The sequence below is a fragment of the Uloborus diversus genome, chromosome 4, assembly GCF_026930045.1.
Source record: "Uloborus diversus isolate 005 chromosome 4, Udiv.v.3.1, whole genome shotgun sequence".
Taxonomy (NCBI): domain Eukaryota; kingdom Metazoa; phylum Arthropoda; class Arachnida; order Araneae; family Uloboridae; genus Uloborus; species Uloborus diversus.
Genome location: NC_072734.1, coordinates 111931212 through 111945896, shown reverse-complemented (window position 1 = coordinate 111945896; position 14685 = coordinate 111931212). Strand labels below are relative to the sequence as shown.

Below are 14685 nucleotides of genomic sequence, written 5' to 3'. Positions count from 1 at the left end.
TTTGAAGTGGAGCATTTTGAGATAATTTAGAAACTTCTGTTAATGAAGAACATTTGAAATAACATTTTTCATTTACAGAGAGATCAAGTCAGATTGTAGAAGGTTCGGTTTTGGATACCTTCGGGCTCGGATTTTGGTCTGAGACAATATCACCCTGGCTCGGGCTCTCGAAAATGAGCCCGAACTCATCTCTAATGTTCGGTGATGTTAACATTAATTTTTCTGAGGGTATACTACTAGTAATCTATTACACACAATACAATACCCAAAAGAAACCGGACTAATGGTGCGATGCCAATCCTAGATGTTGTAGAGTGTTCTCCAGCTAGATGGCTCAAGTAGAGACCTTCACAAACCAGCTGTGCAAGTGGCGTCAGTGTAGTTGATAACGTCTGATCATAGTGTTGGTTTTTCTCAGTTGTTGTTGCTTTCCGCATGTGAACTCATTATGGCAGATTTAAAAGAACAAACTGTAAGTTTGAAATTTTGCTTCCTGCTTGAAAAGTCGGCAACGGAATAGCCAGTGGCGTACCGAAGGGGGGGGGGGGGGGCGGAGGGGGCGGTCCGCCCCAGGCCCCGCTTTGACATAGGCCCCCAAATTTCAATTTTGGTTTTCACCAATATTGTCGCATATCTTGGTTTGAATGCTTAAACAAGTTGGCTTAATAAATCATAATTTTTTTAAAGACCAAATATTTGTTCAGGGATACAATCAATACCTCTTCGAGATCAATGGAGGGTTTATGATAACCAGGCCCCGCTTTGACATAGGCCCCAAAATTTTAATTCGTTTTCTTTTTCGCCAGACGTGCCTTATGTCATGGTTTAGATAAATAAAAAGTTGACTTTTTATGTAGAATGAATATTTTCTCAGTGACTCTTGCCTAAACAAAGAGAGGGCAAATTATGTCCCACAGGCCCCGCTTTGACATAAGCCCTGAAATTGTATCTTATTTTTTCCAGTAGATCTGTCATATACATCATGATTAGAAATATTAATCAGTTACCTATATATGCGAGTATATATCATAAATTTTGTTAAATATGACTTTTTTTCAGTGACTCGTCCTAGTGTACAAAGGTACATGAGCGCTTGGGCCACGAATTTAATGGGGGCCCCAAATTTATTTTTAAATTAACTAAACCTATAAAAATCATTTGCTTTTATTTTGTTAAGTGCTTTCAGCAAAGTTTTATGCATTTTTTTTTCAAACAATTTATAAAAAAAAAAACTAATGCATAACAGATGCACGTTTATAATTTTTGATCATTACAGTATACAGCTAAAATATCTGTTTTATGTTTTGTTTTGTGTATTAAGACTACGATGGTCTAGTCTTAATTCATACACTACTAATCGGGGGAAATTACGCTCTTCGCTTTAGAAATCGGATTAGTTAGTTAAACCCACGCATACGCAAAATTTTTTTGTCTTAATTTCTGTCGAACATTAAATATTTTTAATTCTACCAGCAAAGCCGCGCGGAGCGTTTTCTCCACTTCAATCAAACGCACCAGGCAAGTATAGGGTCACACCAGAGTTTTTTTGTCTGAAGAACATAAAGAGCGTTTTTTTTTTTTTTTTTTTTTTGTGAGTGAGACCTAGCAGAAAAATTTTATTTAGACTGTGAACGTGTGAATTTCATCCTTATTTAGGTAAGCATGTTTTAAAAATATTTTTCTCTGAGATTAGGTGATGTTATCAGGTAAATAGTTAACTGGTGTGTCTTACTCAAAGGAATAGTAAAGGGTTTTTTTTCTGTAAAAGAAAATTTTTATCCTAAAATTAATTAAATCTGGAATGCCTAAACGTTTCTGTTCACTGTACTTGGATGTTCAGATGCAATAAATTTTTAAGATACAATATAATTTTAGGACTTTTTTTTGTTTTTGATATTTTCTGACAAAGCACAATTTTATTAAAATATAGTATTTACTTAATTTTACTTAAAACCATGTGTTTTGCCGTGGTATTTACAACAGTGTCCGAAATCAAACCAACACTACTGAAATATGTAAAAATGTACCACTTAAAATAATTATTGTAATATATGGTACGTACACATAGTTTGAGAAACTTCAGTTTTAATACCAGGTAGGCCCCCATTTTGAGTAGCGCCCCAGGCCCCCATCTGTCTTGGTACGCCACTGGGAATAGCTGACCAAATGCTTCAACAAGCTTTCAAGAACGATGATGTGGGTTGTACATAAGGTTTTGAGTGGTTTGGGCACTTTAAACGCGGTAGTATGAATGTTGAAGATCATGCTCGCTCTGAGCGCCCTTCAACGTCACGAAATGATGAAAACGTTAAAAAAAATCTGCCAAAAAATCAAGGAGAGTCGTCATTTTACGATTGACGCAACTTTAGAAGAAACAAGAGTGAGTTGAAGCTTGCACGGGTGATCGGAAGGATGTTTTTTTTTTCACCATGATAATGCACCCATACACACAACCTTCACTTATTAACCGCTAATTGGCCTCTCAGGGGTGGCTAGTTGTTCTTCGACCCCCATATTCGCCAAACATAGTCCCGTGATCTTTTTCTCTTCCCAAGGATCTGAAAGTGAAGCGCTTTGATGATGTAGAGGCGGTAAAAACTGCTTTGTAACGGGCACGGGACATGGTCAAAGTTCAAGAGTTCCAGGGGAGCTTGTAACAGTGGAAAAAAGAATTAACAAGTGTATTGCATCTAAGGTAGAACACTTTGAAGGAGACTAAAGAAATTTTGTGAATAATCTAACATATAAATATTTTAGAACAAAAATCCGGTTATTTTTGGGTCCTCCCTTGTATGTAAATGTGATCATATACATAATGTCAATAATATGAAAATTTTTGAAGCTTGAGGGTATATGCTATATGTCTAAAACATGTTTGAGAGTTATACCCAATGGGAACACCACTGTCTATGTTCTATTGCTCTAGATATTTTTTAACACTAACAATTTTCACCAGTAGCGCGAGTCCCACATGGAAATAGCCTAAAGTAGAAATGACAAATCATATTTTTAAATTCTTCAGTATTTGACTGGGTAATGTGTGTCACTAAATATCTCACTTTTTCCAGCAGAAGTAATTTTACCAGAAGAAATTTAAATATACATGTATTGTACATTCAAATTTCAAAGTTTAAGTTGGGTTACAGTTGTGTCTATTCCCTCCCATACCTGAACAAATTACAATTTAACAGGAGACTTCTGGAGAGTTAGTAGTTACCACAAATTCCTTTTATTGAAATACTAAAAAAATAATAAATATATTTGTTCTATGTATAAAAGTAAAATATATGCACAGAAAACTTGATTCACAAAATCTGCGTTCAACCAAACAAAAAGTTATAATTTTTAGCTAAATAAAGTTTTATTACACATCTAAATTTCTTTGATGGAACCTTGAGCTCCTTCAGTTCATCAAATTTGAAGCTACATTTTATCCAATCATTCAAATTTCTGATAAAATTTTAGTAAAAATACCTTTTATTTCTTCTAAATTTGCATCTGAGGCTGGAATTTTTGCATGGAATATTTAAAAAGATGTTCCAATTTGAAAAATACTACATTTGAAATTTTAGACACACCTTTTAATATCATTGTATCTTTTATACTTGTTTACAATTCATAAAATTTCAACAGATAAATGCAAAGTATAGGACAAAAACAATTTTCAAAAATTTTAATGCAATTCATTATATAAAGTCTTACTTACATTCAAAGCCTGAAGGAATAAATTTCCCTTGTAAAAGAAACACTATGAAATTCTTTGCTTAGTTCTGGAGGATGATACCAAATTTGACATTGCATACAATTATATAAAAAATATATTATAAAAATATAAATTAAAAAATAAATAAAATAATTAAAAAATAAAAAAGCACGTAAGCTTCTTTATGTACCTATGGTATTTTTAGCCACTGAAAATTACTTTTTTGAAAGAAAATAATCAAGCAAGATGAGCAATTTCAATGAATACAACAACAAATTGTTACTTTTTAGCTGCTTAGCAATTAAGAAAAAGAAGAAAGAACAAAACATGCAATGTAGAATTTTTTAATGAAATATAGCACATGTCAGTTAAAATGAAGATATAGGGTAAGGTCACCAGTAACAGACAAGGGTCCAGTAACAGAGTCATAAGTCTGGATTTAAATAATAAGCCTTTTAGGCAGATAAAAATGATGTTTCTGTGGCCCATGAATATGGTGCAGTCATCTAGTGGAATCAGCGCGAATTTTACGAGCCAGTTGTTTTTTACAAGGCAGAGGTGGAAAATTATGAACAGTCACCTCAAGGTCAGCTGGTGTTTTAAGTTTATTTGAATTTAATAAGGCTTTAGTTCTTAAAATTAAGAACTTTTGCACATTTTGAAAAGAAAAAGGGAATTTTGTCCATTAATCATCTTTTCTTCCTTATCCTGTCTGTTGCTGGGTACCATCAGATTTTTCGGTTTCTGTTACTGGGGGTCAGACCTTTTTCCGAAATTGAGCAAGTTAAAATAGAATTAGCTAATTCAGAGGATTATAGAAGCAGCCAAACGTTAGATGAGATGTTGTTGCATGAGAGAAAAATAGTTTAAAAAGTCTAAATACATTAAAAGGCTCAGAAAATTGATTAAACCTGAGAGCAATGTCTTAAGCATGTCTGTGACTGGTGCCTTTACATTAACAGCAGAAAAGTTTGAACAGCATAGTATTCAAACTTCTTCAGTGATATTTATTATTTTACAATACTAAGGTAACTACTGTCTAAAACGACAAATAAATTTCTTCAGCATATTCTGTGAAATAAAAAAAGGCAGTTTTCAGTGGCTAAATCTAAAAAAATCTCGGAAGTGTTGATTTTCATGAAAATAACTCCAGCAGCTTGAGCAAGCAAAAAAAAGGGGGGGGGGGAAATCAATATCATAACAGAACCTTCTTGTTTAATTCCCTAAAAATAACATAAAAACCAGGTCATTGATTTATATATCACAGTACAAACCGAGCAGTAAAGCACATGTAAAAAGGAATCTATTAAAACACATTAATTTCCAATCATAATTTCTAAGACACGCAAACATTTCAACTTTGTTAAATACTTAAACCTGTTGTTAATATTTTAACATACTTAATCAACGATTGTGCTGGATTTAGAAATTTCTAAGATACAATTTTTAAATTAATATGCTTACAAATAAAAATAATACATTAAAAATATTATTACTATTGTAAGAAACAATTTACCTACCCCTTTATTAGTAGTAAAAACAGATTAGCAAATTTATGCTTGCATCAAAAATACCAAACGTGTAACTTGAATTTGAATTAATACTTACATGACACCAGCAGTAAGTTTTTTGTAAAAAAAAAAAAAAAAATTCATTTTCATTAAAATATACATATATAGTATATACAATACACACATAATTTATAAAATAATTATTATTTACAATCAAGTTTTATAAGATTTTATGTAATCATGGCTAACTGCTGAGGGATTTATGCTAAGCTCTCGGTTGTATTTACTCGCAGAAGTTTCAGAACTGTACATGACCTGCATCGCTGACTGTTGATTTGCATCATGCTTAGGTACATAGTTTGTGCCTGCCATGTCAATTGAAAAGTACTGCAAATTAGAAGTCTTTGTAGTGTGAGAACTAGATGATAAGGATGGTGGTAGAGGTATATTTGCAAAGCCTGTACCTACAGGCTTGGAGTGGGAAAGTGTCTTTACACTTGGAGTAGAATATGTGGATGAAAAAGTGTCTTTTAAGGATGGATTAACGTTCAATATTATTGGCTTTGTAGTACTTGTTAAAGAACTGGATGTTGTTGATGCATATGCCTCTGAAGTCGGAGGAAACTTCATATAAGAATCATTTAAAATTTGTCTGGTACTACTACTCCAGGCCCATTCATCTTTAAAAACCTGAAATACAAAATTTTTGTTAGAAAAACTTATATTCATAGGAATAAATTTCAAACTAAACAGCCTGAAAATCCTGAGCAGATGTCCTAAATGCTGTATTATGGTTATTTTCTTAAATCTAAATTTTCAGTTTAAAACTTCTGTCTTGGGTAGTGGATTAGAAAGCTACAGGTGATATGAGGGACAGTTAGAAAAGAATGTGTAACGGTTTTAGAAGTAGAAGAAAAGGGTAGAAAGTGTTAATCTCATTACTCACGGGGGACAGGATTAGCAACTTGCAGCACACTGATAAGAGGACAAAGGGACAAGGGAAAAGGCAGAAGTTTAAACTCAGCAATGTAGCCAGGAACTCGGGTGCACGGAAAAAGGAAGGAAGAGTTTTTGCACTGCAATCACCCTGGAATTTTTTATATAAGTGACAATAGCTCTCTATTACTGCATTCCACCCATTTGGGGGCATTTGATTTTCAGAATCCTGGCCTTGCTTGAAATTTTGCTCCTGACTGCTGGTTATTCAAAGCATTAGTTCCTTAAGCAACTTTGCCTAGAATAGATGTTTTTCTTGATCATTAGTGACCTGCTTTTGAGTGTGACTTCATTTTGTAGCAAGTAATCCCTGCTATAAGGGCTACTTCTTTCTTGCAGGATCGTGTTTTGGTTAAGCTTTTAACACGTCAGGAAAACGAAAGCTTATCCCTATATCTTTTTAAAAAGAGAGACTAATTCCCTTTTCAAAAAGTGAAATGTTTCGAAAACAGCTTTTGGCAAAGAACACCATATTCTCAGAACCACATTAAACAATATTCTTTTATCAAAACAAATAACTGAAGAATCTAACGCCAAAGACAAAAGGAAGAGGATGAGAAAATCAAATTTTGACGAGAACGAAGAGGTTTTAGTTCATTGGCTAACCCCCCCCCCCCTCATGCAAGATCACAAAACGTGCCAGTTTTTGCTGTGATTATCAAAGGAAAAGCCTCGGAAATTACCGAGGAGTTAAACATAGAAGATTTCAGCGGTAGCAATGGTTGGCTGGAACGTTTTAAAGACAGACATTGCCTTTCCTTTAAAACAATTTGTGGAGAAGCAGCATCTGTTGAAGGTGGCGCTATAGAAACCTGGAAAAATAGGGTTCTCAAAGACATTTTATCAAAGTTTGATAACTCAGGTATTTTTAATTTAGATGAGACAGGTTTATTTTACCGTCCTCTGCCCTACAAACTATCATTTAAGGGTAAAAAATGCACTAGTGGAAAAACAAGCAAACAACGCCTGACAATTCTGCTTGGAGCAAATATGAACGGAAAAGAAAAACAAACCACTCGTAATAGGCAAAAGCAAAAATCCCTGCTGTTTTAAAAATGTTTAACCCTTGCCAACTTGTACATTTGAATTTGCAGTTGAATATGAGGCAAATTCCAATGTGTGGATGGCAGCAACAATTTTTGAATGGCATATTCGTGAGCTGGATTCTCAGTTTCTGTATCAGAAAAGAAAGGTTGTCATCATTATTGATAATTGTAGAGCCCACAATCAGCCAAAAATTTAAAAGCAATTGATATTGTTTTTCTTCCTAAATATGTAACTGCTCTTCTACAGTCCTTAGCTCAAGGCATAACTCCAGACTTTAAATGGTACAAAAAAAAAAAAAAAAAAAAAAAAAAAAAGCTTGTAAAGGACTTGATAAAAGCATTGGATAGGAACGAAACACTAGAAGTTTTTGTCGGATGTCTTTTCATCTATGAGCTTATTTCTTTTGCATTGAAAGAGACATTTCTTGTAATGCCAAAACACATTTGTGCAGTAATCTGAAATTTGTGCTTTTTGACGTTGCTGCAGTAGAACCTTGATTATCCGAGCTAATTGGGACCGTTAGTGCCTCAGATGTTGGAAATCTCGGTTAATAGAAACTTTGTATAAAAATTTGTCATGATCTCAAATTTTTATAATGTATTACTCAAAAATACAATAGAATATTTTTAAAAATGAAAATGAACATGTAAAAAGTAATGTTTTACAGTTAAACAAACTAAAATGGAAAATAACTTTTGGTAAGTTTTAAAAAGCCATTTTTTTTTTACGAAGCCAAGTTAAGTAGAAAGATGCATTTAAAAAACAAAAATTTCCAGAAAATATTCTTATTTTCAAATTGAAAATTTATCATTTTGTTAAAGTTACATAATTAAAATAAAAAAAAACACCATCATTATCAGCTCGGTTAACAGAAACTTCGGTTAACCGAAGCTCAGTTAATCGAAGTGTTACTGTATTTCTTATTTTACTTTTTAGCAAAGATATTCATTTATTTTAGAAGTTACGGTTTTAAATACAAATAACTACGTAGAAAAAAGTTGGAGTTCAGTTACAGCACAAACTCTTTCAAATTGCTTTTGGCATGCAGGTTTTGTAGCAAAGGCAGAATCAGAATATGACTTCAAGAAAGAAGCCATTGACCCAGAACCACTAGAAACTTGGTTACAAATCGTAAATGAAAAATCAGTGAGGTAAATGATTTCGTCAACATTGATAACAACATTGCAATATGCGACTATAAAAGCTTTGACTTCTGAATGTTGAAAAGAAAAACAAAGTAGTTCAAATTTTTTAGACATAATGGACTAAAAGTACACTCCTGTTTGTGAAAATTGCAACACCACAAAGGACTTATGCGATTGAGCTGAAAATTTAAGGAAATGTAAAGTAGGGCATTGTATGCAAATGATTAGAATTGCAGACTGGTAGTGCATGATGAGCAGCGCCTTCTGAACGGCGGATTGAACCGAATATAAATAGATGGCTGTAGTGAGGCGTGTATGATTATCGGTGGTTATATGCTAGATTAAACGTTAACTGAATTTTTACTTTGCTTCTTCGACAAAAGAAAGGGAAAATTGAGCAAATTTCAAAGTTTGAACGGGCAGAATCGTCGGTCTTCGTGAAGCTGGATTGTCTTATCGTACAGTAGCCGCTTGTGTGCAGCGCAGCAGCAGCACAATCATGCGTGTTTGGAAGCAGTGGACGGACGAGGGTCTGACAGCTCGGAAATCCGGGAGTGAACCCCGAAATGTGACGTCAGCTCGTGATGACAGACACCTGGTGCGTATGGCGCTGACGAACCGCACAGCTTCTTCTAGACAATTGGCAGCACAGTGGTCAACAGCTACAGGTGTTTCATTGTTTGCTTCATCAATTTGGAGATGACTGATGCAGCGTGGGCTGCGTGCAAGGATTCCTTTATACAGGTTTCCTCTCATGCAAAACCATCGCTGCCTGCAGCTACAATGGGCCAATGTGCATAGGAGCTCGCATGCTGATTGGCAGCAGGTCGTCTTTTCTGACAAATCCCGCTTCAATTTGTGGAACCATGATGGCCGAATTCGTGTCGGGTGCTATGCCGGTAAACGGCACATTCCGGAATGCATTATCGAACGCCACAGTGGATGAACACCCGGAGTTATGGTCTGGGATGCCATAGCATATCGTGGACGATCACAATTTGAACAGTACCTGATACATAAACGAAGTTTTACTGCCCCTACCCATTCCTTTCTTGTAATGATTGCCAGGGGCTGTATTCCAGGAGGATAATGCCCGCCCACATGTCGCCAGGACTGTCAAATCCTACTTTGATTCACAGCGGGTACAGCATCTTCCTTGGCCTGCATATTCCCTGGATATGTCACCGACTGAATATGTGTGGGATTTCGTTGGGCGGCGTCTCGCTCGTGATCCTCGTCCTGTTGCTTCGACAGACGAATTTTGGTTGCGCATACAAACAATGTGGATCACTCTTCCACAGGCAGATATTCAAACTTTGTTTTACTCCATTCCAAGTCATGTGGCAGCTCTTATTGCAGCGCGTGGTGGCCACACAAAATACTAATTTCTATCTCTTTCTATTCTTTGTTTGGTTTGAAAATGTAATCATTTATTTGTACCATAACCACTCTACTGTGTATGAAATTTCATTCAACTATGATGCGTCCTTCATGGTGTTACAATTTTCACAAACAGGAGTGTAGATAGTAATTTATATCATATTATTGTAAAATCATCACTGAGACAATGAACTTATTTCTACAGAAAAAAAACATGGTATGACTATAACTAAAAAAAATTGTACCTTAGCAAACATATTCAAAAATTAATATACTACATGATATGTACCGATTTTGTTACCTGAATGGTAATATCTGTTACAAGAGATGATAACTTATTCAATAAGTGAGACAGAACAACTTGTTCATTTGCATCTCTCCGTATTCTTACGTGAATGGTGCCAACCTAAAAATGATTTAAATAGAATTATTTTCAAGACAAAGTAAAGAAGATGCAATTTTCTATCAAATCCATCAGAAAATCACAATTCTGGTTGAATTTTTTAGCTGATAATTGATTTAAATGCAGTATCGCTTGACAAAATTTTCATAAATGTTTCAGAATATGCTTTAAAGAAATTATACCAACTTAAGTTTTATAAAATGCCATTGACTCATATAAAAGTCAACACTTTTCTGCTACATTTTTACTGCTTAAATCCAACAGAGACTTTTATACCAGGAAACAGTATTTTGTACATAAAAAGTGTTATTTGCAATTTACCAACTGGTTACAAACCATGTGCTACTTATAAACAAAACTTACACCAGTAGCAAAAACCAACTAAGGATTTTTTTTAGAATTACTAACAGAAAATGACATTTGGATTAATACCAAAAATCACTGCTTCAAAATGTTGGGAATGCAAATATTTTTGAAACTTGAAAAAATGATATGGCTTGTGATTTGTCCAGTAGGAGTAAAACTTAAAAAAATTCCCAAGATGAAAATTAAAAAAATAAACAGTGGATGCACTTCAAATTCAGTTTCTAAGGACATAAAAGTATTGAAAATTGTATTAATACTTACAAAGGAATTAAAGTACAGCATATTATCTCACTTTATTTAAGGATAATTCATTTTTCATCATTTCATAATGAGTAATAGTTTTCTCTTTAATGTGATCATCAACACAAATTAAATTTAAAAAAGTATATGGACTTTCCCCAGGTTTAACTCATTCACTCATTGTTACTTTTTGACTCATCTTGTTCAGTCTCAAAACCGTTTCAAAACAAACTGGTAGCTAATACAAAATTAGCACTGACCAGATGATTAACCTGCATTAGTTAACCGGTATTAGCTACCAGTTTGTTTGGCACTCTTGGCTTCCTTAAGAGGTTTTCCACATCCAGCTCAGTCACTCCTATGCCTGGCTGATGAGTGCTAATAAGCACGAAACTGCAGTCCTCGGCTGGAATTGACTGAGCTGACGGTGTATTTCATGTATTTCTGCCTTAGCCCTGGCTATAGGGCGGTAACTTACTGAACATAATATAGTATTGAAGAGCCTCTTAGAACTATTGTAATTCTCATATGTGCTTTACTAGGCAAAAGTTTCTATACAAGTCATGCACTATAATAAATACTATACTTAAACTCTTAAAAAAATGGTCTGGATAAAATCAGCAGTTTTGAAATGTCTGAGTGATTTTTGAAAACAGGGTGAGATTTATTCATGAAAATTTTATATTTTGGTCTGTTGGTGGTGATTTTTGAGTTCTAGTAAAAATACACACCAAAAGTTTGAATTGGCTGAGGAAAACATAGAAATAAGTAACAAAAAGTGGCAAATCAGCAGAAGATTCTTATACCTGACACTCATTTTGAAGAACAGAAATCTCATAAGCTTATCTTATTTAGCTTATCTAATGCAAAAATGAAGACAAGAGATTTTTTCTTGATAGCTAAAGCTTTTTGAGAAAACATTAAAACAATGAACATTAATTTTATTCTTATAAGTTATACGTAATTGGTAAATTATAATCCCAAGAAAGAAAATGAATCAAACAAAATTGTCAGTTCAATAATATTGGAATTAATGCTATATGCCCTTGTGTTACTTCAAGTTTCTCCTGTTTCAGAACTAAGCTTCAATCTTTTTAATGGTCAATTAGTTATTACCTAATTTTGTATTTAAAATCTCAAAAACCTTTATTAGATTTTGTGTAAGTTTTAAACACATCACAGTTGAAATTTTGTTTACAAACAAAAGTGAAGCACATGGGGATATGTAGTAAAGTTAGTTAAACTTATTAAATAAAACTAGTGGCACCCGCACGGCTTTGCCCGTAATAGAAAAATGAAAAGGTCTTTTGGTTCGCCTGTATATTTACAAATAATGTATGGTGAATTTTCTCGCCAATTGGCTTGTACCCACCTTACAGTACCACGTTATGATAATTTCGTACCTCGCCAATTGGCTTGTGCCCATGTTACGGTTCCACGTTATGATAATTTCATAATTTATCATAGTTTTTTTCTAAAATTGGAATAGAAAAAGAACCACATCGAATTTTCGAAAAATCGCTTCGAGGTGCACACCCCCATGCTACAAACTAACTTTGTGTCAAATTTCATGAAAATCGGCCCAACGGTCTAGGCGCTATGCGCGTCACAGACATCCTACAGACATCCAGACATCCTCCGGACAGAGAGACTTTCAGCTTTATCATTAGTAAAGAAAACTGGAATAGAAAAAGAACCACATCGAATTTTCGAAAAATCGCTTTGAGGTGCACACCCCCATGCTACAAACTAACTTTGTGCCAAATTTCATGAAAATCGGCCCAACGGTCTAGGCGCCATGCGCGTCACAGACATCCTACAGACATCCAGACATCCTCCGGACAGAGAGACTTTCAGCTTTACTATTAGTAAAGATTACATTTTTGCCTCGCTTTTTTGCTTCACAAATTTTGTACTCAGACTACAGTTTCAGTACATTGTTGAAATTACAGCCAATTCTTTCGGGAAATGCTGATTTAAGTGTTAAAGGTAACTTTTTTCTGAGACATGAAGTACAACTCAAAAGAAACAAGTTTTTTAAGGGTCAAAAAATGTAAATACAGGATGTCTTCCATTCTTGAAAACTAGCGGCAAAGTTTCACATGAGAAATGCAGCAGTCATCAAAGACAAACCTTCATATGAATAATTTCTTATAAAGTCACATTCTTAAGGGAATGTAAAAAAAAAAAAAAAAAAAAGACAAAAACTGCTGAAAGATTTGACTATTAAAAGAAAAAAAATCAAAGTATATTTAACATGTTTTATTAAATTTATTTAATATTTTTATGAAAGCTTTGATTTTTTACTTTTAATAATCAAATCCTTCTTGTATCCTTCTGAAGTATAATATACAAATCGAAAAGCAGTAATTTCCGGACATTATATTAATTATGTTGAACTATGAACAATAAGCCTCTTAAAAATATTGCACGGGAAATAAAAGGAAACATTACTATTTTGTCGAATCCTAGAAGCCAGAAATGTTCATTTCTAAACTCTAAAACTCCATCAAATGTGGAAGCTTCATGAAGGCACTTGTCCAGCAAGTCTGTAATATGTGGTGGAGTTCCCTGAGTGAAAAATTGTTGAAACATTAGCTAATGATACATATGATGAGGAATAAACAAATTTGACTAAGAAGCAATCATGAAAAATTTAATTATTCATTCAAATTCATTAAAATTATCATTTTAAATTAACTAAGCTTGCATGAAGTAACTGCTACATTGAGAAAAAAAATGAAATACAATTCAAAGAATTAATATAGACTAAACAACTGAAACATTAGTACACTTTAAACATTATATTATTGGAACTGTGTAAAATACAAGGTGAATGAAGACATAGCCATGCATTTTGATCGTAAATGTGGATCTAGGGCATTAGACTAGCATTTCCCAACCTTTTTTGATGCATGGACCAATAAAAATTTGTGGATTGATAAGGTATTTTTCTCCCACACACACAAAAAGAGAAGTATTTATTATAAAATTTATATAAATAAAGTTAAAAAAAGCTTTTGTGAAAAATCATTAAATCAAAATTCAGCAACTTATGAACAGTAATCACAAAATTAACATGAATAAAATGAAAGAAATTGGGGCTGAACCAAATTAAGTACTGCAACCAGATGTCTATTGCACTAGTCTTTAAACAGAAATCTTAAAACACACACACACAAAAAAAAAAAAAAAAAAAAAAAAAAAAAAGCATAAAAATATCAGATAAAAACGATTACTTTTATTTTTAAGTACAGAAACGTTGATAAAAAAATTTCGAACGACCATTCAAATTTTTTCACGAACCAATGACTAATGGTAGATAATCCCTGCATTAACCTATTAGGCCAAAAGACTCTTACGGGCTAGAAGATATGGTCTGATTATATTTATTGAACATACTCCACCCCAAGTGAATGAATCGAGAGGGAAACAGAGAGAAAGCAATGTAAAATCAAGATGGTCAGTAACAGGTTGGGCATATGGTAGAGTTGCAACGTGCCAAAAAAATCAGTGACATTTTTTGCAAGCAATGGGCCAGCAGCAGGGAGATGAGAGCAAGCATGAGTGAACTTAATGTGCATGGAATGAGCTCATCAAGGCAATTTCACCACATGAACATCACGAGCAATTCTTATACTACATCCAGGCCTGGATTTACGTACAAGCTAAGCTAGCTATAGCTTAGGGCTCACGCTTTGTTAGAGGCCTAGAGGCCCTAAGTCCCGGAAATTAGCATGATTCGTTCAAAAAAAAAAGAAAGCAATTGAAAAAATAAATTTCATTTTCTAGTGCTTGAAAATTTTGGAAAAGTGTGGCTACAAACCACAAATGGGAGGAGGTAGGGAGAAGGAATGCCAATATACAAGGATGTTTTAACCTGCAAGACCTTTA

The 14685-nt window shown here is 33.9% G+C and overlaps 1 protein-coding gene across 5 annotated transcripts in view; it reads right to left on the bottom strand.

Moving 5' to 3' along the window:
* Positions 1 to 3216: 3216 nt before the first annotated feature.
* Positions 3217 to 14685, bottom strand: part of LOC129219966 (zinc transporter 6-like) — a 41176-nt gene continuing 29707 nt past the window's right edge. For 3 of the 5 annotated variants that reach the window (XM_054854284.1, XM_054854286.1, XM_054854288.1), the window contains 3 exons: positions 13246 to 13362; positions 10072 to 10188; positions 3233 to 5904 (listed from right to left, as the gene is read on the bottom strand). In XM_054854284.1, the coding sequence (XP_054710259.1) occupies positions 5428 to 5904; positions 10072 to 10188; positions 13246 to 13362 (711 nt within the window). In that variant the 3' untranslated portion in view covers positions 3233 to 5427. Of the gene's footprint in view, positions 5905 to 10071; positions 10189 to 13245; positions 13363 to 14685 lie in introns of all 5 variants that reach the window. The other 2 variants (XM_054854287.1, XM_054854285.1) reach the window with 2 other exon arrangements.